The sequence below is a fragment of the Vicugna pacos genome, chromosome 29 (assembly GCF_048564905.1).
Source record: "Vicugna pacos chromosome 29, VicPac4, whole genome shotgun sequence".
In the NCBI taxonomy this organism is placed as follows: Eukaryota; Metazoa; Chordata; class Mammalia; order Artiodactyla; family Camelidae; genus Vicugna; species Vicugna pacos.
The window spans coordinates 26418537-26445643 of NC_133015.1; the positions used below are offsets into that span (position 1 = coordinate 26418537).

At 46.9% G+C, this 27107-nt stretch overlaps 1 protein-coding gene across 3 annotated transcripts in view; it reads left to right on the top strand.

The window, feature by feature from the left end:
* The window catches only part of PRKDC (protein kinase, DNA-activated, catalytic subunit), a 118506-nt gene that overhangs the window by 3375 nt on the left and 88024 nt on the right, over positions 1–27107 (top strand). For 2 of the 3 annotated variants that reach the window (XM_072951646.1, XM_072951647.1), the window contains exons 6-25: positions 110–222; positions 314–413; positions 7010–7065; positions 7146–7176; positions 7591–7748; positions 9451–9597; positions 10908–11072; positions 11519–11687; positions 12035–12084; positions 12646–12864; positions 13876–14028; positions 15311–15426; positions 15867–16026; positions 16656–16742; positions 17158–17277; positions 17580–17739; positions 19658–19764; positions 21584–21674; positions 23396–23559; positions 24174–24326. In XM_072951646.1, coding sequence (XP_072807747.1) covers positions 110–222; positions 314–413; positions 7010–7065; positions 7146–7176; positions 7591–7748; positions 9451–9597; positions 10908–11072; positions 11519–11687; positions 12035–12084; positions 12646–12864; positions 13876–14028; positions 15311–15426; positions 15867–16026; positions 16656–16742; positions 17158–17277; positions 17580–17739; positions 19658–19764; positions 21584–21674; positions 23396–23559; positions 24174–24326 — 2519 coding nt within the window. The remainder of the gene's footprint in view (positions 1–109; positions 223–313; positions 414–7009; positions 7066–7145; positions 7177–7590; positions 7749–9450; positions 9598–10907; positions 11073–11518; positions 11688–12034; positions 12085–12645; positions 12865–13875; positions 14029–15310; positions 15427–15866; positions 16027–16655; positions 16743–17157; positions 17278–17579; positions 17740–19657; positions 19765–21583; positions 21675–23395; positions 23560–24173; positions 24327–27107) is intronic. The other variant, XM_006204656.4, reaches the window with a different exon arrangement.

A 27107-nucleotide genomic window follows, 5' to 3' on the forward strand; every position in this document is an offset into this window, starting at 1 on the left:
TGAAACTATTTTGAACTAAACCTCTCATTTTCTTATTCATGCATTTTTGTTCATTTAATTTATCTAAATGTAATTTTAGGCCTTAATTTGTCTACAATTTATCTTTCAGTTTTAGAAAAAATATATGAGCTCCTAGGAGTATTAGGTGAAGTTCATCCAAGTGAGATGATAAATAATTCAGATACACTCTTCCGGGCTTTTCTGGGTGAACTTAAGGTCCAGGTATGAGAAACTTTACGACATTCTCCTCCGCTTACGTGTGTTTGGTGTATTTTTCTCTCTTAATGAAGTCTTCTTCGAACTCCCCTTTCAGATGACATCAGCAGTGAGGGAGCCCAGACTCGCTGTTGTGGCCGGGTGTCTGAAGGGGCTGTCTTCACTCATGTGCAACTTCACCAAGTCCATGGAAGAAGGTAGTGCCTGACAGCACTTGAGTTTCTTTCTTTATTCAAAAACTGATAGTCAAAACGCATTACCTGTTTGTTTTTTTGAACTTTTAAACCAGTTGTGGATTCTCATGGGGTTGTAAGAAATAATAGGGAGATTGCGTATGTGTTTCCCCTGCTGACGGTGCTTTCCGTGACTGTGGTGCCACAGCACAGCCTGAGGAAATCTGTGGACTTGGATTCCTCTAGTTTCATGGGCACAACCATGTGTGTTTGTGTTTAGTTCTGTGTAGTGTTTCCATGTGTGGGTTTGTGTGTGCGCCACCACAGTCAAGATTCCGAACCGCCCGCCACTGTGAGGACCCTTCCTGCTGCTGTTTCATAGCCACAGCCGCTGCCGCCGCCTCCCGCTCCTGCCTCGGCCACTACTGACCCGTGTCCATCTTGAACTTGATCATTGCAAGGTTATACGTGTATCCACTCACCCACCAGTGGACACTTGGGTCGCTTCTGCTTCTTGACTGCTGTGAATAATGCTGTTGGAAAATGGCTGTGCATGTGTCTGCAGTCCCTGGCTTTGTTTGGGGGCGTATATACCCAGAAGTTGGATTTCTGGACCTTGTGGTAGTTCTGTTTAGTTTTTTGAGTAATCGCCATAAGGTGGCCCACAGGGCTGCACGAACTTACACTCCCGCCAGCAGTGCACATGCTCCCCACCTCCTCACCATGACTTGTCATTTCCGTTTTCTATAACAGCCACCCTGACGGGGGTGCAGCGGGGTCTCTGGTCTGCTCTCCGTTTCCCTTACGGCTGCTGCTGTTGAGTGTCTTTGCATGGCCTCCTGCTTACTGTGGGTCTTTTCTGGAGAGATGTTGATTCAAGTTCTTTGCTGACTTCAGGCATCTGACTTTCAGTTGTTGAGCTGTAGGAGTTCTTTATGTATTCTAGTTATGACAGCGTTATAAGCATTAGGAGCTTCAATTCTTTTTTAAAGGCAAATAAAACTTGTAACCCCAAAATATTCTTCAAGAGAAAAAAATTTCTGTTGGCTCTTTCTTACCATTTTTGTTCAAGTAATTGCGAATTTTTTCTATCTCCTGTATGTGTTTGCTTTTACTACGTTGAAACTTAAGAAATTGCCAATATCCAATGATTTCAACCTGTGAAAAGAGCAGTTTCAGGTGTTTCAGCCTGTTTGCACTCACCCCTTCATTGCTGTCTCTCACCAGGAGCACTGGGGCAGCTCCACCTGGTTGCCTTCTAGCTGCTCTCTGATGTCTCCCGTATCCTTGGCCAGTTTCCCTTCTGTTAGGTTCCTGCTCAGAGACCTCCTGGTATTTTGGCTTTTTGGGGGGTGTGGGAAGGGGGTCTGAGATTCTACCTCACTTGCAAAAAGCTCTCCTGTCTGTGACCCCTTGATGCCGCCCCTCTGCTGGTGACTTCCTCTGGCTTCTGTGTCCCCGCTGTTGCAGCCCTTGCCGCCACGTGCTCTGATTTTCCTCTCTGTGCCCTGACTGGGCTGCTGGGTGATGCTGCTTGTTTCTGCGTCTTTGCTCTGAGTAGCGCACCTGGTTCACGTTCGGTGAGCAAGAAAAGTAGTAACACTTACTGCTCATTTACCGTGTGCGGAAGACTATTCTATTCACATTGCACGGAAATGCCTGTAATGACTCTCTAAGGTAGGTGATAATAGCTTTGTGCTACAGGTTGGAAAGCTAGAACTAAGAATAGTAAGTTGCCCCAAGTCACTCGGGTAATGAGATGGACGGAATAATGACTCCAAAGACATCCTCATTCTAACCTCAGTGCCTGTGCATGTGTTGTGTCATTTTTTTTATAAGAACTTTTTATTATTGTATAGAAATGCAGTTATATACAGAGAACAATTGGAGTTGAATTAAACTCGTACAAATATTTAAAATACTATCTTCACACCTACTGCAATATATAGGACACCGAAACACGTATACACGGGAAATAAAATAAAGCAAACCCAAAGTGATTGAGTAACATCCTGCAGAGTCGACGCACGACTCAGTAAACCATCGCAGAGGATTCCGTGGTGGTGCGTTGAGAAGCCAGGGCAGCCAAGGTGCAGGTGGGGTGAAGGATGCTCCTCAGCTGACTTTGATGTGAGGTTATCCAGGTGGCCCAGTGTGATCATGGGGGACTTAACGGGGATGAGGGAGGCAGAGTGCTGTGATATGAGGAAGCCAGCTTTGAGGATGGGGTAGGGCGCGGCCCGGGAGTTGGGTCACCACTGGACTCAGGCCCCCAGAAGGGAGCACACCCGATGACACCTGGACTTTGTCACTCCTACTTTGTAAGTTGAGGTATAGCTGCAGTACAATACTGTGCCAGTGCCAGGTGTACAGCATAGATCTGACATTGAAACACCTGCCGGAGGGGTCACAGGACATCCGGTAACTACCTGTCACCGTACAAAGTTACTACGATGTAATGACGGTATTCCCCGTGCTGTGCGTTACATCCGTGTCACTGACTGACTTTCTTTTTTTAAAATTTATTTTAGCTTTAATTTTTTAATATTTCAGAATTTTTGTGACACCTTATAACTAGAAGTTTGTACCTCTTTTATCTCCCTCACCTGTTTTGCTCTTCCCCCCCGCCCCTCCCTTCCCTCTGGCAGCCGCCTGTCGGCTCTGTCTATCTGTGAGTCTCTCTCTGCTTTGTTACGTTTATTCATTTGTATTTCAGATGCCACATGTAAGTGAGATGGAGTGGTATTTGTCTTTCTGTAACTAACGTCACTTAGCGTATGGCAAGACCTCATTCTTTCTTATGGTTAAGTACAGTTTCTGTAAATACGTGTACGTAATATAATCGCATCTTTTATCCATTCATCTATCTGTGGGCACTTAGTTTGCTTCCACATCTTGGCTGCTATAAATGATGCTACTGTGAACACAAGGGTGCATGTATCTCTTCTGATGAGCTGTTTCATTTTCTTTGGGTAAATATTCCAGAAATGGATTGCTGGATTGTATGGCAGCTCTACTTTTAGTTTTCTGAGGAACCACCACACTTTTCCATGGTGGCTGCACCAATTTACATTCCCACCAGTGGCGCAGGAGGATCCCTTTCCCCCACGTCCTCACCAGCACTTGTTATTTGTTGTCTTTCTGATGACACCGTTCTGACAAGTGTGAGGTGATAGCCCATGTGGTTTTGATACGCGTTTCCCTAATGAGTAGTGATGCTGAGCACCTGTTCATGGTCTGTTGGTCATCCACACGTCTTTGGAAAAATGTCTGTTCAGATCCCTGCCCATGCTTTCCTAAGTGAGTTTCTTGTTTTAATTGTATAGTTGTGTTAGTTTCAGGTATATAGCAAAGTATTCATTTATACACATGTATATTTTGTTTTTCATACTCTTTTCCATTATAGGTTATTACAAGATACTGAATATAGTTCCTTGTGCTATGCAAGTAGGTCCTTTGGGTTCGTCTGTTTATCTGTTTTACACATAGTAGTGTGTATCTGCTGATCCCAAATTCCTGGCTTATCCCCCAACACCCTTTCCCCTTTGGTAACCATAAGTTTGATATTTGCCTTTCTCTGTCTGGTTTACTTCACTTAGAATGACGATCTCTAGGTCCATCCATGTTGCTTCAAATGGCATTATCTCATTCTTCTTTATGGCTGAGTAATATTCCATTGTATAAATATACCATGGCTTCTTTATCCAGTCATCTGTTGATGGACATTTAGACTGCTTCCGTGTCTTGGCTACTGTAAATAGTGCTGCTGTGAACATTGGGGTGCAGGTGTCTTTTTGAATTAGAGTTTCTTCCAGATGCAGGCCTAGGGGTGGGACTGCTGGATCATATGGGAAGTCTATTTTCAGTTTATTAAGGAGCCTCCATAGTTTCCATAATGGCTGCGCCAGTTTACATTCCCACCATTGCTGTGAAAGGGTTCCTTTTTTCCCACATCCTCCCCAGCATTGCTTATTTGTGGACTTTTTAATGGTGGCCGTTCTCGCCCTTGTGGGATTACCACGTTGTAGTTTTGATTGGTGTTTCTCTAGTAATTGCTGATGTTGAGCGTCATGTGCTGCTGGCCATCTGGATGTCTTCTTTGGAGAGATGTCTCTTCAAAGTCTTTTGCCCATTTTTTGATTGGGCTTGTTTTTAGTTGTATGAGCTTGTTTGTATATTTTGGAAATTAATCCCTTGTTGGTCATATCATTTGCAAATACTTTCTCCTATTCTGTAGGTTATCTTTTCGTTTTGTTTATGGTTTCCTTTGCTGTGCAAAAGCTTTTAAGTTTAATTAAGACCCATTTGTCTATTTTAGCTTTTGTTCCCATTACTCTAGGAGATGGGTCCAAAAAAATACTGCTGTGATTTATGTCAGAGTGTTTGCCTGTGTTTTCCTCTGAAAGTTTTACCGCATCCGGTCTTGCACTTAGGTCTTTTAGCCATTTTGAGTTTATTTTTGTAGGTGGTGTTAGAGAATTCCCCTGCCCCCTTTTTTTAGATGGGATATTTGTGTTTTTGATTTTGAGTTGTATGAGTTCATTGTACACTTTGGATGTTAACCCCTCATTGGATATATCATTTGCAAATTTTTTTTTCCATTCACGAGGCAGCCTTTTAATTTCGTTCATGGCTCTTTTTGCCACGGAGAGGCCTTTCGGTTTGAATGGTTCTGTTTGTTTATTTTTGCTTTTGTCATCCCCTCTTGAAGTGACAGATCCACAAAAATATTGCTGAGACCAATGCCAGAGAGTGTGCTACATCTGTTTCCTCCCAGGAGTTCTGTGGTTTTAGGTTTTACGTTGAAGTCTTTCCTCCTCTGAGTTTATGTCTGCACGTGACGTGAGAAAGTAGCCCAGTTTGGTTCTTCTGCATGTGCTGCCCGGGTTCCCCTACACCGTGTATCGAAGAGGCCATTTTCCTCCGCTGTACACTCCTGCCTCCTTTGGCAGAGGCTGAGGACTGTGTGAGGATTGGTCTCTGGCCTCGCTGTGCCGCTCCCCTGGCCCCGTCTCTCGTGTGCTGGTCCCACACTGCTTTGACTTCTGTAGCTCTGCAGTGCAGTGTGAAACCGGGGATCGTGTCTCCAGCTTTGTTCTTCTTCCTCAAAGGTTGTTTGGCAACCTGGAGCTTTTTGTGTTTCCGTACAAAGTTCATGATAACCTGTTCCAGTTCTGTGGAAAGGGCCATGGGTGTTTTGATAGGGATGGCATTAAATCTGTGAGTTGCTTTGGGGCATATGGACATTTTCTCAAAATTAGTTCTTTCTATACACAGTATATCTTCCGTTTATTCTTCTTCAGTTTGTTTCATTGATGTCTTAGAGTCTTCAGGATATAGCTCTTTCACCTCCTTGGTTTAATTATTCTTAATTATTTTATTCTTTCAGATGCAGTTGTAAATGAGATTTTCTTAGTTTTTCTTTCTGATAGTTCACTGTCAATGCATAGTGTAACTTCAGCTTTGTATGTATTAATTCTGTATCGTGCAACTTTACTAAGTGCATTTGTTGTAATAGTTTTTTGGTGTGGTCTCTAGGATTTTCTGTAAATAGTGTTATGTCATCTGTAAACACTGACAGTTTTACTCCTTCTTTTCCAATTTGGGATTCTTGTTTCTTTTTCTTGTCTAACTGTTGTGGCTGGAACGTCCAGGGCCATGCTGAATAAAAGTGGCGAGAGTGGGCGTTCCTGCTTCCTGATCTTAGAGGAAATACTTCCAGCTTCTCACTGTTGAATGTGATACTGGCTGTGGTCTGTCACTTGTGGCCTTTGCTATGTTGAGGTGTGTCCCCGCTGTACCCACTGTATTGAGAGTTTTTATCATAAATGGGTGTTGAATTTTGTTAAAAGATTTTTGTGCATCTTTTGAGATGATCGTATGACTGTTACCTCTTTGTTGAAATTCCTCCTGTGTTCCTGCATTCTTCTGCTGAGTTCAGTGAGCATTTTTATGACCGTCACTTTGAAACTCCTTCCTGGAAGATCGCTCGTCTGTGTGATCAGTCCTTTTTTAGGACATACTCCTTGGTCTCCTCGCCTTGCCTGCTTCTCTGTGTCTGTGTGAATTTAGTAGGTTGGCTGCGCATCAGTCTCTGTGTGGCAGGTGTCCTGTGGGCCCCCCGGTGCAGCCCAGTCACCAGAGCCGGGTGCTCCAGCAGTGTCCCCTGTGGGCTGCACGTGTCCTCCGATTGTGGCTGGCCGCATTGCTTTTCATGCACCGTGTGTGTGTGTGGTTGCTCCAAGGCCTGCTGACCGCTGTGCCAGTGCTCTGCTATGCGGGGTCAGCCCTTGGTGGGAGGAGCCACTCTGGGGCCACACTGGTGCTGGCTGGAGGTGTCTGACACGGCAGGAGGTCCCTTTGGAGGGGCTCTGGAGCCTGCTGAGGGCGCCCGCCAGGACGGGCGGGGCTCCGGGGCTGCCGTGTATGAGTGCCGGCTGTTTTGGGTCCACAGAGACAGAGCCCCGCGTCCCGCCTGACAGAGGCACCTCTCGTGGAAGGGTCGGTCAGTGAAGACGGGAGGAGGGTGCCACGCTGGCGGCTTGCCCTGAGCACTTCCTGAGGTTTGTCCGGTGATCCAGTCGTGACCTGTGACAGCTGCTCTTTCTGTGTCTCCCCAGATCCCCAGACTTCGAGGGAGATTTTTGATTTTGCTGTAAAGGCAATCCGTCCTCAGGTAGGATTCATATTCTTCTAATTCTTTCACACTTGAGGCTTGTGATTGTCAAACATTGATGGTAAATTTTTTTTTAATAGATTGATCTGAAGAGATACGCGGTGCCTTTGGGTAAGACTCTGTGCTTAATGAGGTGGTATATTTCAGATTATTAAGTTGAGGCCTTGAGTCAACTTTTGCTTAAACTCCAGGTGAAAGTCAGTGGGTGACACGTGTGATGTTCCCCTGCAGACGCTGACCAGAGCTCTTGGGTGCTGGTGGAGATGCTCACACTTACTTCAAAAAAAATTTCAAAAAAAATTACTTCAGAGCAACTTTTGGGGGGTCCAGATTGTTTGATTCTGGTTTCATCTAAACAAGCCCTGATCCTGCCGCTGACCCTTGTTGTGGGGTCACTGGCCAGCCGTGTCACGAGGAGGGTGGGGCGTCAGGTTGGGAAGGAGCCCTGGTCATCAGGCCGCAGTGATGAGGAGCTGCCTGGGCTCTGAGTCGTCCTGCTGTCAGCGGGGTGCTCTGTGTTTGCAGCTGGCCTGGGCTTGCTTGCCCTGCACGCGTCTCAGTTCAGCACCTGCCTCTTGGAGCACTGTGCTTCCATGTTTGAAGTCCTGTCCAAGTGGTGCAGTCACACCAACGCCGAACTGAAGAAAGCTGCGCATTCAGCTCTGGAATCTTTTCTGAAACAGGTACTTTTTAAAATCTTCCTATGCAAAAAATTTAAATTCCAGTCTTGTGCGTGCACGTTGAAAAATAAATACAAGTTGCTCCATTAGCTTCCATAAAGAAGAAAGCTTGGCCCCCCGTCAGCCGCATGGGTGGCCGCCGGTCTGGAGGAGAGCTCGGATGCCAGACCTCAACAGGGCCTTAGAGCCGAGGCTGGACAGGAGTGGCAGTGAGAAGGCCGGGGGGAGGTCAGGGCAGCCAGCTTGGCGGGCGTTGAGGCAAGATACTGGTGTCTCCACTGCTTCTAGATGGAGGAGGCTCCACCTGTGCCGGCATTTCCGTCCAGGTGGAACGCGGGTGCGGAGGGTGAGTTGGCTTGGCAGTGCATCTGTGGCAGCCAAGGAGCGTGTGCTGGTCCTGAGCGCCCGAGGTGGCCGGAGAGGCCTGCAGGTCAGGTAGTGGCGGGAGTTCGGCTCTCTGGGTTGGCTCTGATGGAACGCCTGAATCACAGTGTTAGGGACGGTGGTTGGTTCACGGGCTGGTCCTTGGAGATCCAGCCCACTTGTCCCACGGCCGGGGTGCTCTCCGCTCGTCTGTCGGGCTGAGAATGTTCATTCCCAGGTTCTTCCGTGGACACCTGTCTTCGTTTCTCTGGGAGCAGAACTGCAGGGTCGCACGGTGGGTGCTTGCTGAACTTCATGAGAAACCGCTGAGCCCTCTTTTGAGCTGGCTGTACCGTGTTTCTTTCCCACTGCGAGTCCCAGTCGCCCCACGTCTTGGCAGCACCTGGTGGTGTCCGCCCTTGATTGTAGCCCTGCGATGGGTGCCCAGCGTCACCCCCCTGTGCTTCTGATTCGAGTGTCCGAGGGGACTGCTGGCAGTTTCTTTCCCTGCAGTTGTTTTCCATTCTTGGGTCTTGTTTTGTGGAGTGTTTGCACTGATGTTCTGCTGGTTTCAGAATCAGATTGTGTGCCTTTGTTACCAAGCTGTGAGTGTTCTTTATGCGGTTGGGGGACCCATCCTTGTCTAAAAGTTTTGGGAGGACACGGGGCTTTGTGTGGGTCAGGGCGTGTGCTGCTGGTTGGCGATGCAAAGTGGACGTCTTCTTCCAGCCTTTCACGATTACCAGGCTTCTGTCCGTTCTCGTCTCCGGCAGTCTCTGCGTAAATTAGCAGTGCTTTCAGATGCCCGCGGTAGCCTCGCGTTGGGCGGCTGTCGCTTTGTGTGGTGAGTCGTGGTGACCTGCACCTCAGTGCTGCTTTCCCTGCCTCACATCATCTAGACTTTATAGTTTGTACCTTATTTTGAGAAATGAAATGCCTTGTCTTTCTTCCTGATTGTGAGTTCGGAACCCTGTTCTCTGTTGTCCTGCAAGGGGCCTGATCTGTTGGTGACTCTGACCTCGCTGGCTGTGGGCCTGCCCGTGAGTCACAGATGAGTCTGGGGATGCATTCTGCTTCGTCAGGGCCATAACCTGGAGCCCCTGTCCTGTGCCTGCGTCTTGCTGCGTTTACATGGCCCCTTTCCGCCCCTGCTCTAGGAAGGATGTGTCACGTGCAATGACAGTGCCTCCTCTGAGCCTGGTGGAGACTAAGCACACTTAGGAGTAGAAGCTGCGTGGAGCTGCGGCATTGCGCTGGCAGTGTCTGACCGCAGTTCCAGCCCTGTCACGTTTGTACAGATCCCTCTGCCTCCTGTAAACGTCTCTAAACACTGTGATGGCAGGTTTCCTCCGTGGTGGCCAGCGACGCAGAGGCACACAGGAGGGAGCTGCAGTTCTTCATGGAGCAGTTCTGCAGGGTCATCAGGAACACGGACGCCAGCAGCAAGGACTTGTCCATCGCCATCCGCGGCTACGGACTGTTCGCGGGGGTAGGCGCGGGGTAGGGGTTCCGCCGGAGGGCTAAGGGGATCCGGTTCCCTGGTTTTGAGCAGCGTCTGACTCTTGTGACGATGCTCTTCTTATTTGCTGTGTGCTGGGTGGTTCTCTCAGTGCTCGCTGTGTCCTGGGGTCGTGCGTAGGCGTTACCTCAAGTACACAAGCTCTCCTGCAGGCTTTAGGGATCTCAGTCCACTTTACAGATGAAGAAACCGAGGCCCAGAGACATTGGGTAACTCGTGAAAAGACACACAGTTACAATGGACAGAACGAGACAGAACCCCAACGTGTAGGGTAGAAATGCCATGTTTCCCTACTGTGCGGCCCTGCCTGCCACCTGTGGAGGGAACTTGTGGTTGAGGAAATGTGCCACCTTAGCCAGGGTCCTGACGACCGACAGGGCCGTTCAGGGAAGTTGAGAAGAGACGTTGCCTCCCTCGGGGTGGATCTCGATGACTTGTGCTCGACGAGCCCCTTGCTCCGTGTGTGTGCAGGGCTCCCCCACAGTGCCACCCCCACGTGTGAGGGAGCAGGTCTGTTCCCAGCTGCTCACCCCTATGTGTTCCACCCTGACACATCCTCATTTCCTTCCAAACAGTCCTTTCCCCTTTTTAGAAATGCTTCCTCTCCATTTCTCTCTGCTGCTCCTTTCAGCATACTGAGGGCAGAGGAAACGGTATGTGAGGGGACTCAGAGGAAACCGAGAGCAGGAGTTCCCAGCTTCATACCTGTGGTCTAACCACCATGGACATGTTCGCAGTAGTTAGGTGTGAGCACGGGGCTCAGGTAGGTGTGTGCACGACTTAGGAGGCTGGAGTGTGGTGGACAAGGAGGAAGGGAGAAGACTCTAAAGAGATAAAGGAGCCAGAGCCTCGAGGAGACTGGACTAGACTTGAAGTCTGAAGCAGCCTCTGGACACCTGCAGCTGGGCAGTGGGTGGTACAGCCAGATCTGTGAGTTAGGAAGGTGGCTCTGGGTGCTGATGCCACGTGGTGTGGTGGCCTGTCCCTTCTCTGGGCGACCGGCCTCCCGCGGCAGGGACTGCGCCTCATTTGTCTGATCACTTCCGTCCGCCCGGTGCCTAGAGTTCTGGTGATGATCTCCAGATGTTTTGTGTACTGTTAAATATTTAGAATGTATTTATAGGTTATTTTCAAAGCATCTTTATAAGATGCACTGTATTTTTTCACCATTAAAAAGCTTGTTGATGTTTAGTTTATGATAATGTGGCTTAACACACCTTAAGTATCATTACTTGATGTTGGTGAAATCGGTCAGCATGGTTGTTTTCCGTTTCCTAAAGCCGTGCAAGGCTGTAAATGCACAGGATGTTGACTTCATGTACGTGGAGCTCATTCAGCGCTGCAAGCAGCTGTTCCTCACCGAGGCGGAGACTGCTGAGGACCACGTGTACCAGATGCCCAGTTTCCTGCAGTCCGTCGCCAGCGTCCTGCGTCACCTTGACACAGTGAGTGAGGGAGTTCGCTCAAGGAGGACAGTGTTAACTCCTCCATCTCAGCCTCTCAGACAGTGTGAGGCGCAGGGCAGTTACATGCCTTCATTTCAGGCTTCACTGGTGACAATTTTCATTAGTATTTTGTATTGGTACAGTTTTTGTCATGAAACTTTACTTCTTGTTCCCAAAGCAGGAATAATTGTTTGTTACTTTTTAAAATCTTTCTAAAAGATTGATTGCTGCTTGGGATAGAATTGCACCCAAAGTATCATTCAGTTTTACTCTGATTTTTTTAGGCAATCACAACAATGAATGTTAAGCTAATACCAGTGGATTAGATCATCAGCCAGGTTTATCATTTCTCTGATGTGTGTCTAGTTGTGTTATTTTGACCCTGTTTGTCTCGCCCCTGTTTTTATCCCCTCCTCTGACGGCTAGTCTGCATTCATTTCTGGTAGGTTCCTGAGGTCCATATCCCTGTTCTGGAACATCTCGTGGTCGTGCAGATAGACAGCTTCCCACAGTATAGTCCAAAGATGCAGTCGGTGTGCTGCAAAGCCATAGTGAAAGTTTTCCTGGCCTTAGCAGAGAAAGGACCCGTTCTCTGGAATTGCATTAGCACTATGGGTAAGTTTGGAATGCATTCTTGTTTTTATGGTGATGAATGATGAATACGTAACATATTGTGTGATATAGATAAAAAAATCTGGTTGTCAAATTCTTTTGTATCTTTTGATGCCTCTTGGAGGACTCCTAATATTTTGGTGGACCAAGATCTCCATTTCTGTCCTTTTCAAAAAAAGTTTTTTCTCTGCCTTTTGGTTTTGAATCCTAACAGTCTAAAATTTAAAACTACAGATATTAACAAATGTAGGAGAAAATTGAGAAGTAAGTTAAATTTTAAAAATGACTCAATTTTGTTGAGTGGTTGTATTTTTCAGTGTTTCACTTTGTTTCTATTTTCTTTTTTTTAGTGCATCAGGGTTTAATCAGAATATGCTCTAAACCTGTGATCCTTCAAAAGGTAAACTGAACCTATGATTTGAAAATTAGTCTTTTGCTGTCTTGAAGGTTGGAGATGTTGGACTTCGCTGTTTGTGAACATGCAGAAGTAGCCCTTTTGTCTATCAGCTGTGCTTTACATTTTGAAGCGTGTAGGACGTCGTATCTATGAACTTTTTCAAGTGAATAAACTTCTACTTGTTGAAACATCCTTAAAAATAACCGTACTATTACAGACACACTTTCATAAAAAGGAAGATTTCCTCTTGAAAGTCGAGGACTGTATGCTTAGGCACATGATGAGAGGCAAGTCTTAGGTACTTGAAGTGGCAGGAAATAGGATGAGACAGTTCTGTGTGAGGAAGTGAGGCTGGTTTTACAGCACACGCCTTGGGCAGCGTTTAGTACGTGTTAGCCCAGGGTAGGAAATCATGACTCTTTTCCAGCTTGTTCAGTGTGCCTTCATGATATGCTGCCTTCCTTACTCAGTCAAGTTGAAGTCCCTGGCCGGTGGCTGTTGTAGCGCGGAGAACTCTGAAAATCAGAGCCCCGCCGTCAGCTTGGGTGTCTGTCTTCCCACCAGGGTGCTGAGCTTGAGTCTGAAGGTGACCGTGCATCGGGGGAAGTTAGAACTGGCAAGTGGAAAGTGTCCATGTGCAAGGACTACGTGGGCCTTGTTAGAAGTCTCCTGAGCTGTGACCAGATGACGGTAAAAATGACAGTTGTAAAGCCAGAGAGGTGCCCTGGCCCCTCTTTGCTGGTCTCCATAGTCGTGCACTTTGCAGACTCAACTCTTTCAGAAGTACGTGTTACTAACTTCCAGTGGTTTGTTTTTTTTTTTTTAAAGAGCTTCATGTAATGAAAAATTCAAACAGCATTAAGTTAGGATAAAGTGAGACTGGAAAAAAGCAATTAAAAGGAACAAAATCATAGCACCTACTTAAAATTAATTCCTGTGGCTGAGTCCTTATTTTAGCTTAAGAAGCAGCTGATGCTGAGTTGTCTTTCTGACAGGCCAGCCTGGGGGGTGGCAGCAGCGGGGCAGCCTGACCACCATGGGGGAGCTGCGCTCTCTGTACCGGTTAGAGAGAAGCCAGCTGGCTGATGGGCGTGCAGGGGCTGGTGCGCAGCGACTGTTCCCTGGAGCGAGAGTGCGGCTCCTGCCTCCAGGTGCACCTGCTGTGGGCCAGGTCATGACCAAGGAGTGATGCCCAGGAGAAGCACGTTGTCAGCAAATCAGACGTCCTGTCCTGTGAAAATTGCAGGAGTTTTTTTTACTGAGGTAGAATGGTAGAGCAATGTTAATGGTTTACCCAAAGTATTTCTTTCTTACATGTGTTATTAGATACGAGGGCTTTGTTTTTGGAACAGTAGAGTATTTTACTTTTAAATAATAGATTTAGTACTTTTAAATCCATTCTGAGGATGGATGGACACTTACCCATGTGTATGTGCGTGTGTGGTTGTGCACGTGTGCACGCATGTGCATTTGCACAAGCTTCAGCATACGTCCGTGTGTTGCACACAGACGTGTGTACGCGCAGACACACACGCTCATTGGGGTGAGTTCTTTGACGAGCACTGGCCTGCACCTCACCTGCTCCTGCGTACTTAGTGTGCGTTCCGCGCCTGGGCTGTGTCTGGGTGGCGCTGTCCCGGGAGTTGGGGGAGGTTTCTGCATTTTGCTGCTTTGGTTTGCGCAGACGTTGCCGTGATGTTAAGTACCCGCGTGCATCTGAATGAACCATGATACCTATACTGATTCTTTTTTGTACAACATTTTGAAATTTACTGTTTTTCTTTACTTTTAAAGGATTCTTTTTTAGCAGATGAAGCATTTCTCTCTCTGAATTCCTCCCTTCAAAGTCTGAGTCGTTTGCTATATGATGAATTTATAAAGTCAGTTTTGAAGATTATTGAGAAGTTGGATCTTACGCTAGAAAAGCAGACCGTCGGGGAACAAGAGGTTAGATTTGTCAATAATAATTTGCATCATCTTTATACCAACTCTCTGCTGCAGTGTTTGGGGCAAATAGCACGTTTGTAAAGTACTGCAGGAAATTGGTTTCTTCAGCATTAGTATGTGTCATCGATACTTTTCAAATGAACAGCCTGACGTGTAGAAAACGTTATCTCCTAGATTGTTCAGGAGTGATTTACGTGTTTAATAAGTTAAAGCAAAATCTTCTGGAAAAGTTGTCACGAGGGTTGTTTCTCATCCCAAGCAAGAGTCAGGGGTCTGGTCTTGTTTAGTGTACAGGCGGCTTTTTGGGGAAGGCGGGAAACCTGGGCCTCCTCTGGTTTATGGCCAAGGAGATGCCAGGCTCTGTGCTTGAGGCGGGGGCTGTGGGCAAGGCGCAGACGTTCTGCACTGCTTTCCTGGCCCGGGACAGCGGTCAGACCTGGCGTGAGGCTGCCGCACGGAGCCTCTGTCTGCTCCGAGGGGTCTGAGTGGCCAGGGTGTGGGCTCCGTGGAGGACACGCAGGCTGCTTTGGGGTCCGCTGGCTCTGAAGTGGGTTTGCGTGTCCGTGACAGTGCGTGTCATCCACTGCCCTGCCCAGCCTCGCGGTTAAGGGGGCGCGGGGACAGAGGAGGGTTCTTTGCCGTGTCCACGCTGCTGCGCTTGTCACGTCCTGTGTCTACACGGGTGACGGACGCCGGTGTATGGTCTGCTGCTCTGGGTGCATTTTGTTTATGCATCTTAAAAATCATGTCATTAACAGACACGCCCAGAGGGTCTCACCTGGGCTGTTGGCCCCACACCTGCGTCTGTGTCTCCTGCTCCCTGGGCGCATTCTTGGTTCCTCTGCAGAGGGTCAGCTGTCCACTGTGTCATCCTTCCCCACTCGAGCCTTGTCGCCTTCAGCTGCGAGCCTGACTGCTCGGTCAGCATTTCCACCGGAGTCTGAAACAGACCTGACCCTGGTGTGCGTGTACCACCACCCTTAATTATGGTGGCTGCTCCTCTGTTTCTTGGTTTGGAGTGTCCAGGTCCTCCATCCAGTCCCTGCAGCTCCTTTGAGAAACTGTGACCCTGTCGTCTTTCTGTGTCTGCACCTTCCTTTCTCTGTGTTGCATCCCCGCTCTCCTGTGCTGTGGTCTGCAGGCCACTGTTCTTGTCCGCTGTGCTGCTGGGCCGTCTCCACCTCCTCGCTTCTGTGCCGCGTCCTCTTAACCCCGGCCCTGAGCCGCAGCTCACCCGCTGAGAGACTCATGCAGTGTTTCTTTGGTGCAACTACTTTCACAGATTGGCAGTGCAGCCCCTGGGGTGTGGGTGGTCCCAACTTCAGATCCAGCAGCGAACTTGCATCCTGCTAAACCTAAAGACTTCTCAGCCTTCATCAACCTGGTGGAATTTTGCAGGTATTTAAAACATTCGATTCGTTTAAGAGTGAAAATGATTAACTATTGGCTATAAAATGGGAAAATCACTTGTGTAGATGTAAGAAATGAATTAGTAGGACTTAAATATAAAATCGCTTATATGAAAGTATAAAATATCTAAATGTAGCAAATTTACCTTTTTAAAAAAATGTATTTAAAAGATCTTTATGTAGTAAAAGTAAGGAACATGGATACACCTGAAAATGCTCTATAATGGATTCATAGGTTATGATTTTTCCTTTTAGATGCAGGGACTGGGAATTGAACCCAGGACCTGGTGCATGCTGAGCACGCGCTCTAACCCTGATCTGTACCCTCCCCCCATTATGATTTTGTTTTGATTATGTCCTTTATAATTTCAAAGCTGAATGAAAATAGTGTGAGAATTTCTACATTAAGCTTTAAATCTGTTTTTACAGAGAGATTCTTCCTGAAAAACATGTAGAGTTTTTTGGGCCGTGGGTGTGCTCCTTTACACATGAATTAATTCTGCAGTCCACACGGCTGCCGCTCATTAGTGGTTTCTATAAATTGCTTTCTATTGCTGTGAGAAATGCCAAGAAAATAAAATATTTTGAGGTGAGTGTTTCTGGGGAGACGTTGAACATTCCTGTATTTCTTAGTTTGCACAAGTGTGTGCATGCATTATGAGATATGAGGGTATAGCGTATTGCGGTTTTAAAATCTACTTATTTTATTACCTGTATTTTTAAAAACTGATGATGTGAGTGGCAATTGGATGATTTAAAAAGTTAACTAAGTGTTTTCTGTTCTGATTAAAAGCACTTGGTTAAGTGCGTTAGATGCTGGTGCCAGGGCCAGCATCCCCAGCCTCCCTGGGGAAGTCTTATGTCCTCTCCAGGCTCATCTAGTTGGAAGGCTCAGTGGCCTGTGCCCTGGGCCCCTGGGGGCTCTGGTGGTGAGCAGTGAGCAGGCGTCTCAGCTCCCAGGTGTGCTGAGCGGTTGGGGGAGTGGAGCGTGGACTTAAGCTCCTGCTTTGATCAGCCAGCACCTTCCACCTCAGGCTGGTTTCTCTCTGGCCTCTGCCTGAAGTGTTTTCAGGGCTGATTTCCCTTCCCCTCTGCTCGAGGCCCTCTCTGCAGAGTGAAAGTGGGGTCCCCTCAGAAGGAAGGCTGGGAATTGCCGGATCAGGACCCAGAACTACCTGGTTACCGTTCACTGAACTAATTCACTGTTTTATTTGACAGGGAGTTGGGATGAAGAGTCAGAAGCAGTCTCCTGAGCATCCAGAAAAGTGTTCTTGCTTCGCTTTGTTTGCAAAATTTGGTAAAGAGGTAATTTTAAATTTATCCAGTGTTATCATGGGCTATTTAAAAATGAATGTATGCTGGAAAAAATCCTGGTGATTATAAATGGTCTAATTACTTAAAAATTGGTTTGCTTAATCCGCATGGGGATTAAGGGATTGAAAAACACTAATAGAGGAAATCACTGTGCTTCAAAGTCCCCTGAGTTTTCTCAAAATAATTCGAGTGATGACAACTCAAAGCTAGTAGATTCTTTAGCTTTTCCACATGATGGGAGTTAATAACTCAACAGATGAACTTCCCTGAGATGAGTACTTCGTTTTCAAACGAACGTGGCCGTGTCAGATAAGGCTGCGTGATTATTTTTTTGTGTTTGAGAAGACTGAGAATTGCAGGCCATATTCAGGTGCACAGCTCAGCTCCTGTCTCCTTTCTTGCAAAGGTGTCAGTTAGAATGAAGCAGTACAAGGATGAACTCCTGGCTTCCTGCTTGACCTTTGTCCTGTCCCTGCCATACAACATCATTGAACTCGACATCAGAGCCTATGTCCCCGCGTTGCAGGTGGGTGCGTCCCACGCGGAAAGCCCTTCCTAGAAAGCATGGAAATCTCCTGTGGCCATCACAGCAGGCACTCTCCTGCCAGGCTCCCTGGTTCAGGGTCTGCTGCTGCCACAGGACGCTGGCAGGGTGCTTGGAGCGGCGGGCTGTGGGACCAGCCTGCCCCATGCGGTGGGCGTGTGGTGGCACCAGCTGTCAGGCACCTGTCCTCCAGCCTGTCTGGGTTCTGGCAGAGGAAAGACTTCTCATTAGAGACAACGGTCTTAAATCCCTGCGTTTCATTTCTTATTTGTGCTACCATACAGATGGCTTTTAAACTGGGCCTGAGCCATACCCCGTTGGCGGAAGTAGGCCTGAACGCGCTAGAGGAGTGGTCAGGCCGCATCTGCAGACATGTGATTCAGCCCTATTATAAGGACATTCTGCCCTGCCTTGATGGGTATCTCAAAACTTCAGCCTCATCAGGTAAGGTTTGGAGGAGCTGTGACATGCGTCTTAGGATGGCGGTGCGTGACTCCTGGGACTGTGTATTTGTTCCTTCGTGACTTGAGCCCGGCGCATTCAGGATACGTCTGGTTGGGTTTTTGTGGTCTCCCAGTTCATTTCAGTGTGATTGGGACATAGGAGGTATAACTGAGGTATTAAACCTGCTTTTTATTTTACTCACTTACGTCCTACCAAGATTTATAAAATCTTCAAGGGTAATAACGCTGCCGTTAAGTATCTCGCACTCCTTATAGATCCTAACGTACTGCCTTGCAGAAAACCTTTTGTTTAATTAGTCAAACTGGGATTGAAACTATAAGGAAATCCAATAGTAATTTTATATTTTGACCTAATCTCACCTGATTTTTATTGGTTTTCAAATATAACTGATGAAGCGCTAATGTTACTTAAGAAGAACTGGCACACGAGAAATAGGCGTGGGGAAAGATTAAAAAAAAAAATCCGTCTGGCCAAATCAAGAAAAGTAGTACGTAGAGCGAGGGGCAGGAACTGCTTGACCGGAGTGCAGTGGACATTGTGGTTAGTTGGAGCACAAAGTTGGAGAAGGACGCTGAGGTGCTGGTGAGAACTTACATGTTTCTGTCATCACAGTAGAAAGTCAAGTGTCAGTTTGTGAAAGTTCATCTGTATGAATCATTGTTTTGTTGTCCACTTTAAATACTGTTGGTTTGGAAACCGTAAGTGAAACGTATGTGACAGTTGCACTCACTGTGTCTGGTTTTTACAGCACCTTGGGACATACTCAGATTTCATGAAGAAAGAGTCAGCTTTGGGGTAGGAGTAACAAGTGTTGTTTAGAGACAGAAATGCCAGCTAGTCGATGTCTGTAGCATATAAATTCAGATGTAGATTTAGGCTTTTAAGATTCACTTTTTGAAGAGTGCTGCTGTTCGAGTAGTTCACTAAGTGTACATGGGCTTCACGCCAGTAAATGAATGTACCTTTGGGCAGATATCTTTGTGGTACTTTTATTTGCTTTTTTGAGTTTAGTCTGTCAGTTGGCTCATTGGAAAGATGTGTATTTCTTTCAAGTTAAGTTGATTACCGCAGTTCTCAGCAGAGGATTTGTCTGTTGAACATGTGTGCTCAGATAATTAGAGAGAGGAGGGAGGCGTGGGTCAGTCTGCATCTCGGCACCCTGGTCTGGTGGCCGCGTGGCTGTTAATTCCGATGGGACTTCACGATCCCCACACGCTACTCAGGTGGTGGCATCCAGTTTTGGCTCTGGAAAGAAAACTTTTGTATTTGTAGATTCTGTAAAAGGTTATGATTCTTTTTAAGAAAGTTTAATGGAAGCTACACTGTAAATGTTCTTATTCCTCATGGAACTCTCACTGTGATAATTTTATTGTCCTTTGGTGATTCCTCCGAATTGATTATTACTGTCAAAGTGGCAAAATGGTGGTTTCTCTAGCACCATCAGCCTCACCTAGTTGGCCCTCCGCCGAGAGGAATAACTTTTTCACCTGTTTATTTCTTTATGTTGGTAGGGACGTGTGGCTTCTTCCCTTTTCAGCAGGTCTAATCCTTCCCTGCTCTCTATGACTTTGGAGCTCGGCTTGTCCCAGATCTGACCTGTGGGTGAGCGGTGGGAGCGGCCTCGCTCCCCTGGGCGGCCCCCTTGCCAGCCTTTCCTCGGTCCCGCCTGCCTGGTCTTGGGTATCAGCCCCTGCTCCAAGGAGCCATGTTTCTTTTAGTCAACTGTGGTGTTTAGAACTGAGACAACCACTATTAATGTTTTTCGCTCTAGGAGTTTTATTTTCAATTGTAATTTAAATTCGGATTTTAATGTCTGTATGGCAGTGCATTCCCTTGTGTTCATCAAGTAAATGAATGGTGCTGTTTGCAATGGGCTTTTGTTTTGTTTTGTTGGCAGATGAGACCAGGCATAGCTGGGAAGTGGCAGCACTTTCTCGGGCCGCCCAGAGAGGGTTTGACAAAGATGTGCTGAAGCATCTGAAGAGGACAAAGAACGTTTCATCAGTAAGAAACCCCTTGTATTTTCCCCACCTCCAGTGATGCAGAGGTCAGATGCTCATGCGTGTGAAAATTAAAATTCTTCACTTAAAGTGTTAGTTATTCTTACAGTTCAGTTAGGATACAGTCTAGAAGTAATTTTAGTGTATATTTAGCAATAAAAGAGTGGGCTGGGGCAACTGGTTGTTGTCTTGGTCTTGCTTCCTTGTTGGTGCAGCGCTGTTGGTGTCTGAGGTGCTCACTCACTGGTGAGCCCTGAAACACGTTGTTCTGTCAAGGGAAGCTCTTGGCAGCTGGGTTTTTCAGTGGTGACCGCGTGAGAACGGGGTTCCAGATGCAGCGAAAGTGATGTAAACAGAGAAAACTGAACTCGCGCGGGGACAGTTCCTCTCTCAGGCGTGCTGTGCGGAACGAGCTGTGAAGCCCTTGGTGTGCAGAACTGACACTGCAGGCTAGGGGAGCGTCTCCCCCTGCCCGGTGGGCAGCTTTGATCGGGAGGCCCGACTGAGACGAGAGACGCTTCTGTCTGAAAGTTTTCCTCTGTTTTGTCACGTGTAAGGGAAGCAGGGCAGTTGGAGGGCATGTCTCTAGGTTGTGTGTCTCTTTGCAAACACAGGACCCCGCCCCCAGGACAGGGGTCTCGCTGTGGCCCTGGGTCCCAGGGCAGGGCCAGAGCTGCTGTCACTGGTGACGTTTGCACTGTGCGGTGTGGGTGGTGCTGTTGGATCCTTTGCACCTCGTTAAACCTGGGACCCGGAGCGCAGGCGTCTGCACCTCCTACGTAACGTGACGGAGCAGGAGGTGCTGTGCTTGGGGTGCTCTGAGCCGGGAGCCTGGCAGCCCTTTTCCTCAGCATCACTCTTGTTATGGGAAGTCAGATAGATGCCCGCTGTTCAGGACCTGGCAGACGTTTTCTGTAAAATAAAGGGCTTGAGTGAGCCTCACTTGAAAGAAAACATTTGAGAACATTTGTTGCCAGTGGTAAAATTAAGGCTTTTACATGGAAATTAAAATCCTGTGATGCTCACCACGCGCTTAACAGCATCTCAGTGCTTACCAGGTGTGACTTTCCGCACGGACACTGAAGCGTGGCTGCACCTGGAGAAGCCGCGTAACCTGGTGAAGCAGGGTGTTGAGACGAGCAGGACGTCATGTCCCCTGGTCACACGTGGGTGGAGACCCGCTCAGTGCGAGACAGACCGGTGGGTCCTGACGCAGTAGACTGCACAGATGCACTGACTGCACCGTAACTGAGCTTTCGGGCTCTGCTGCTTGTTCAGGCCGGGAGCTGTGTTGGAGAAACCACGGTTACCTAGAAAGACAATTAAGACACTCCTTTTCCAGCTGCAGCCCAGCGTAGGCCACAGGTCCGTCACAGGTGTGAAATTGTGAAGCTGCCGCTTGCCTGAGGTTGTTTCTTCGGGAAATAAGTTACTTTTCCTAAAAGTACGTCATTTGTAACATGTAACGGATTTAATATTTTTTAATAAAATAACTATTAACATCTAAGTTTTCACTCCTAATGTGCCAAATACTCGTAAATACAACCCTCCTAAACAAAAGCTTTCTGGGGCCCTCAGTATTTTTGAAAGCGTTCTGCCAAAACTTGGAACCGCTGGCCTAGGAAACAGATGTCTGAGTGCGCCGCTGGAAGAGGTGCGGCTTCCTCTCATGAATTTGCAGCCGAGTTAGCCGCAGTGCCATGCAGGGTGTGAGGAGCCCTTGGGAGGCGTCAGCAGTAGGATCCTGAGTCGTTTTCTTTCGTGTCATGACTGTGATTTTTAACTCGGTCGTCAGCATGTGTGTGCTTTTGTTCCCTTTGCAGAATGAAGCACTGTCCTCAGAAGAGATAAGGGTTAGAGTCGTACAAATGCTCGGCTGTCTCGGAGGACAAATAAATAAAAACCTCATAACAGGTAACCTTTCCTGAGAATAAGTTGACCCCTGTAGACGTATTTGTACTGCCATTTGGATGCATATTCTCATGTTTGTGTTTTCAAGTAAGATTACAGAGAGTCATATTTTGCCTAGAGGAACGCTTTGACTGTGCCCTGCAGCCTGCGCGGTCCGTCCACACGCCACAGTGCTGTCAGCTCATGGGAGTGCTCTAGCGTCTTTTCCTTAATTTTTTTTTTTTTTACCAAGTACCTGTTATGTGCCAGTAGGCAGTTTTTAATTTAATCTTCAGAAACTCTTCATTGTTATAGCAACCTTTAACAGTTATTGAATATCATTTGGCAGACGCTGTGGTAAACACTTTACATACATTAACCTTTTTTTGCCAAGAAAATAGCATTTTAGTATTGAAATGTATCAGTCTACATTAATCAAAGCATTTTCAAGCAGATAGAAATATATATCTAAAATAAAGAAGTTGTAACCATAAATCATAGCAAAGCTGGCAATATAACTAAATTGGAAATGAGTTTACAAAATAAATGAGAACACAAAAACATATAAAATAAGTGTGGTGCTCACTGCATTCTTTTGGGGATTGTTGTGAGCAGGAGAGGAGAGAGGGGTGCGTGCAGTGGGAGTGAGATGGCGGCACGTTTCCGCTGTCGGAGCGCGGCCCCCGACACAGGTCAGCCTGTGCGCAGTGATGCTGCCTGCTGTCCTCGTCAATCTGGAGTCGCACGTCTTGACTTTCCAGTGGCATCCTCATCAGCAGTAGTCGAATGGCAAAGCAGTGTTTGCGTTACGAGCGCTCCGCCAGAACCTCCTGCTGAGGCTGGCGGCTGTTCCTTACCTCATCGTTAGACACGATGTGGAAGCTTTCTAGTCCCTGATAACATTTTCCCCTGTACAAGGACAAGCATTTATTAAAGTTAGTTTTAAAAATTTTGTTTTGGTTTTGTTTTTTGAATTTTTAATTGCAGTACAGTTGTCTATAATGTGTTAGTTTCAGGTGAACAGCAGAGTGATTCAGTTATACACACATACGTGTATCTATTCTTTTTCAGATTCTTGTCCATTATAGGTTATTATAAGATACTGAATACAGTTCCCTGTGCTGTACAGTGGGTCCCTGTTGTTTATCTTTTTTATATATAGTAGTTTGTATCTGCTAATCCCAAACTCCTGATTTAGCCCTCCCTCACCCCTCTTTCCTCTTTGGTAACCATAGTTTATTTTCTGTGTCTGTGAGTCTCTCATTTTTTGAAACAGAATCTAACGACACTCTAATATTAATTAATCGTTGTGTCAGGAATTCAAAGTTATCTTTTTTATATCTTGCATTCTTAATACTTGGATATTTTTAGATTGCTTTTGATTGGAATCACCATTTTTGATTAGTAAAAATTTATCTGTACTTTTATTTTTAAACTTTCACAGAAAGTGGACTGGTCACTTTTGGCATTTAGGAACTTAGAACCTCTATTAGGAAAACAAGTGTTATAAAGAGGTGTTTACTTAAAATATTGTTCATCTTTCATTTTCCACAGAATAAGCAGCTTTTACTGAACTTAGAAATTAAACATTCCAGACTGTTAGACTTGTCTAGGAGTGATTTTAGTTTAAGTCAGATTCGGGGGTAGTGTGTGGTGGCCACTTCGGGTCAGTGCCTTTCTGAGGGCCGGTTTCACTAGTGACCCTAACAGCTGAGTGAAAACGCGCTTCCGGTCTCTCTGAACAGCTGCGTCCTCCGATGAAGTGATGAAGAAGTGTGTGGCGTGGGACCGAGAGAAGAGACTCAGCTTCGCGGTGCCCTTCCCAGACATGAAGCCTGTCGTCCACCTGGACCTGTTCCTGCCTCGAGTCACGGAACTGGCCCTCTCGGCTGGAGACAGACAAACCAAGGTACTTCTGTGCCTCCTCACTCACTAGTCAGAGTCTGTTTGTGAGATGTGTCGTTAGGACGCATGGATACGTACTTCGTCACTTCTGGATTCTGTGTAGTCTAGTAATTAGAAACCATTCTGTTATCAGAAGTCTGTGTCGTTGATAAATGGGAGCGAAACGCAGGTTGTCCCAATAGGGAGTCAGCTGGAGGAGCAATGATGTACCAAAGCCCTTCGTAGGAGAGGACACAGGGCAAAGGGCGTCTAAAGGTGACTTTTAGTCTGTGCTCTATTATCTCCTCAGCCTGAGATGAGAAACAGGTAGTCTCAGGTTTGTGTATTAGTTTGTGTGTTTCCAAAGTTTGTGCTTTAAAAGTAAAGTTACTAGAAGTGGTGGTCGAGAGCGCGCTGACTGGTGAGCGGAGCTCTGCAGTGCAGCTGGAGGGACCCGGGACCACCCTGGTCCCGGCGTGTAAATCCCCCAGATCTCCACTCGCACCTTCTGGACACAGAGTAGAGTGCACAGAAGTGCTGCTTCAGCGTGTTGCACTGGCTGCGCGGGGTTTCTCTGTGAGGGGCTGCATGGAGAGAGCGTTGACGACTCAGGCTTGTTGGGCCCCTGGCCTGTTTCAGGTCGCGGCCTGTGAGCTGCTGCACAGCACGGTCGTGTTCATGCTGGGAAAAGCCACGCAGATGCCTGACGGCGGCCCGGGCCCCCCTCCGCTGTACCAGCTGTACAAGCGCACCTTTCCTGTGCTGCTCCGACTGGCGTGCGACGTCGATCAGGTGAGTGCATGGTTTTGAATTTGAAACAGTTGCAAAACATAGGGAAAAAAAAAAGTCTGGTTCAAGCTCCTCATGGCTGCACTTGGGAACCACTGGGGATCTTTAACCCCTGCCGCCTGGCTGCTGCCCCTCAGGGACCGGACCTGGGGTTGGGACTCTTCAAAGTGCCTGGCGGTTTTTGAATATGTGCCACAGAGTTTGGGGAAATATCACTGTTGTTGATAAAGTTTTTGAGAGTTGAGCATCCAAAGCTGGTTTGCTGTGGGTCCTATCACATCGGGGCTCACGGTCTGCCAGGAGTGAAGGAGAGGGGAGAGCAGGGCCAGCGTCAGGGAGGAGTTGGGGAGTGTTGGCAAGTCACCTCTTCCTCGAAACTTTGTGGAATAAATTCTCCATTCCTGCCGTGACCCAGGAAAAATCAAATTCTCACTTTATTTCATGAGGCTAGCAGAACCCTGATATCAGGGTGCACATGCGAAAAAGAAATCTAACACAAAATTCATTTAAAAATGCAAATGAGAAATTCCTCAGTGTGGCTAGGAGTGAATACAACCCAGCAGTGTATTAAGATGAACGTGATTAAACAGTATTTGGGGGTGACACTGGAAATGTGTCACAGAAACAGATTTCAGAAGCAGTGATCCTCTCTGTGTAAGCCAAAAAGGCATTTGTTTTGGTGAACCAGGAATAGTTTGGTTTTATCTTTAAAATGATAAAGAGCAGTTACGTGAATGTCACAGCCAGTCATCCCAGCCCTGCAGCACTGGAGCTGCCTTGGGCTTTGGGGAGGGATGGGGTGGGCTGGTCGCAGGCACCTCCAGCCCCTCGGAGCAGCGCCTGCGCGGAGTGGATGCTCAGAACGGCCGCCTACGTGTTTACTCAGCTGCCTACACTGGTCAGTCTCCAGGCCTCTCATCAGGCCCTGAGGTCCCTGAGGGCCAGGATGTTAGAAAGGAAGGAAAAAGTATTTTGACTATAATTTTTTAAAAATCTGGAAAGCTCAGAGTATTAACTGGTAAATCTAAGTATTAATAAAGGGTAAGGCTGATGAATTACAAAACAGGCTCTAGCGTGCCAGAGCTCTCACATGCCTCCTTGCTAGTGTCGACCACCAGAGAACACATACAGTCGACAGTATTCCATTCGTTAACAGCATTGAGAGTGTAGCAATAAAGCGCCGGGAAGTGAGCTTCAGTGTGCCGGGCACACGCACGCCTCACCAGGATGAGATGAATACGCTGTGCACCTGAAGAGTTGGCTTTTCCCAAGTAACTCAGTAGGTCTGGTGTTGTACCAGCAAAAAGCCTGGGATTAATTTCATTTTGAACGTGCAGAGTAATCTGAAAGAATAATTGCTGGAGCCTAACTGAGAACAGTTTTGAAAGTGGAGAGAGCTGAAGGGAGTTGCCCCGACAGATGTTACGAAGCCGTGTTGGTCATAATGGGGCTGAACTGGTGCACAGATGTGTCGCTGGAAGAGGCTGACAGTTGGGACGGGGACCAGCTGTGTACATAAAAACTACATGTGGCCGCCGAAGGGGCTTTTTAAGTTAGTGAGAAAGGGATCGTTTAATAAATACTATTAGTGCAGTTGCCTAGCATAGGAAAAATTAATTTCAAGTTAGAAAGATTTGGTAGGAAAAACAACTATAAAGATATTACAATGTGGTGAATTCCGGCGTGTCCGTCTGGTTTGGGACCGTCTTTTTAACTGATGAGCTGTGCTAATTAATGCGGAAACGCAGTGGTGAAAGTGAAGCCTCTTTCTTCCCCCTGGGGAGAGCCACTTCGCCCTCTGCAGAGAGAGCCGAGCGTATCCTAGATCTTTGCAAAACACGTTTTCACAAGTGTGCATGTACTGTTTGGTAGATAAAAAGCAGGATCATGACACTCAGAAGCACTTTCTTTCATGTACAAAATGTGGTTTCTGCTGCTTGCGTGGATTTGGTTGCTATTACATCATAGGTGTCTTTCCATAAAGTTTTGCAGAAAGGGAAATTTTCAAACAAGATATTGGAGGCAGATATATAGAAGAAAAATGTTAGTGTATTGATAGTTTTGACTTTATAAGTGTTTAAAACTACCAAATGGCACAAACCCCACAATTTTGACATACACATAATGTGGGGAAAATTTTTGTCACATTTCACTGAAGATAAGATTTTTAAAATGGGCAAATGGGTAAAGAACAAAAACAGGTAGTTGATGAACAGGGAAGACATATGGCCAAGAAATACGTTTCAGTTATTCAACCTTTTTAGGAAGTAGGGAAGTTCAAATTCAGATGACACCGTTTGCAGCTGCTGTCAAATACATTAAACATTGGCGGTGTTTGGTGTTTCCAGGCACGTGGAGAAAGGCCTGTGCGTCCTGGCAGATGGCAGTGTGGGCCGTGGAGGCTTGGGGGCAGCAGCCCTTGTCCAGGGAGGGGGAGCTCAGAGTGGTGTGTGTGAGACACTCGTAAACTAGGGGTGCCTGCGTTTCTGGCAGGATCCTGGTGACTGGATCATGGTGTATCCATACGCGAGGTACCAGGCAGCTGATGAGCATGCTGATAGAGCCTTTGTGTTCATATGAGAAGTACTCAAAGTTAAGAGGTTACAAAAGTGTACGTTTATTTTTACACATATGTGCATGCATGTATTTAAATGTGCACAAATGAAATATACTGGAAGCTAACAGTGATTCTGAGTGTTAACAGTGGTTCCCTTTGGACGTAGGAATGTTGATGGTTTTCTCCACTTCCTGTCATTTCTAGAGGGTGTGTGTGTACATATATAT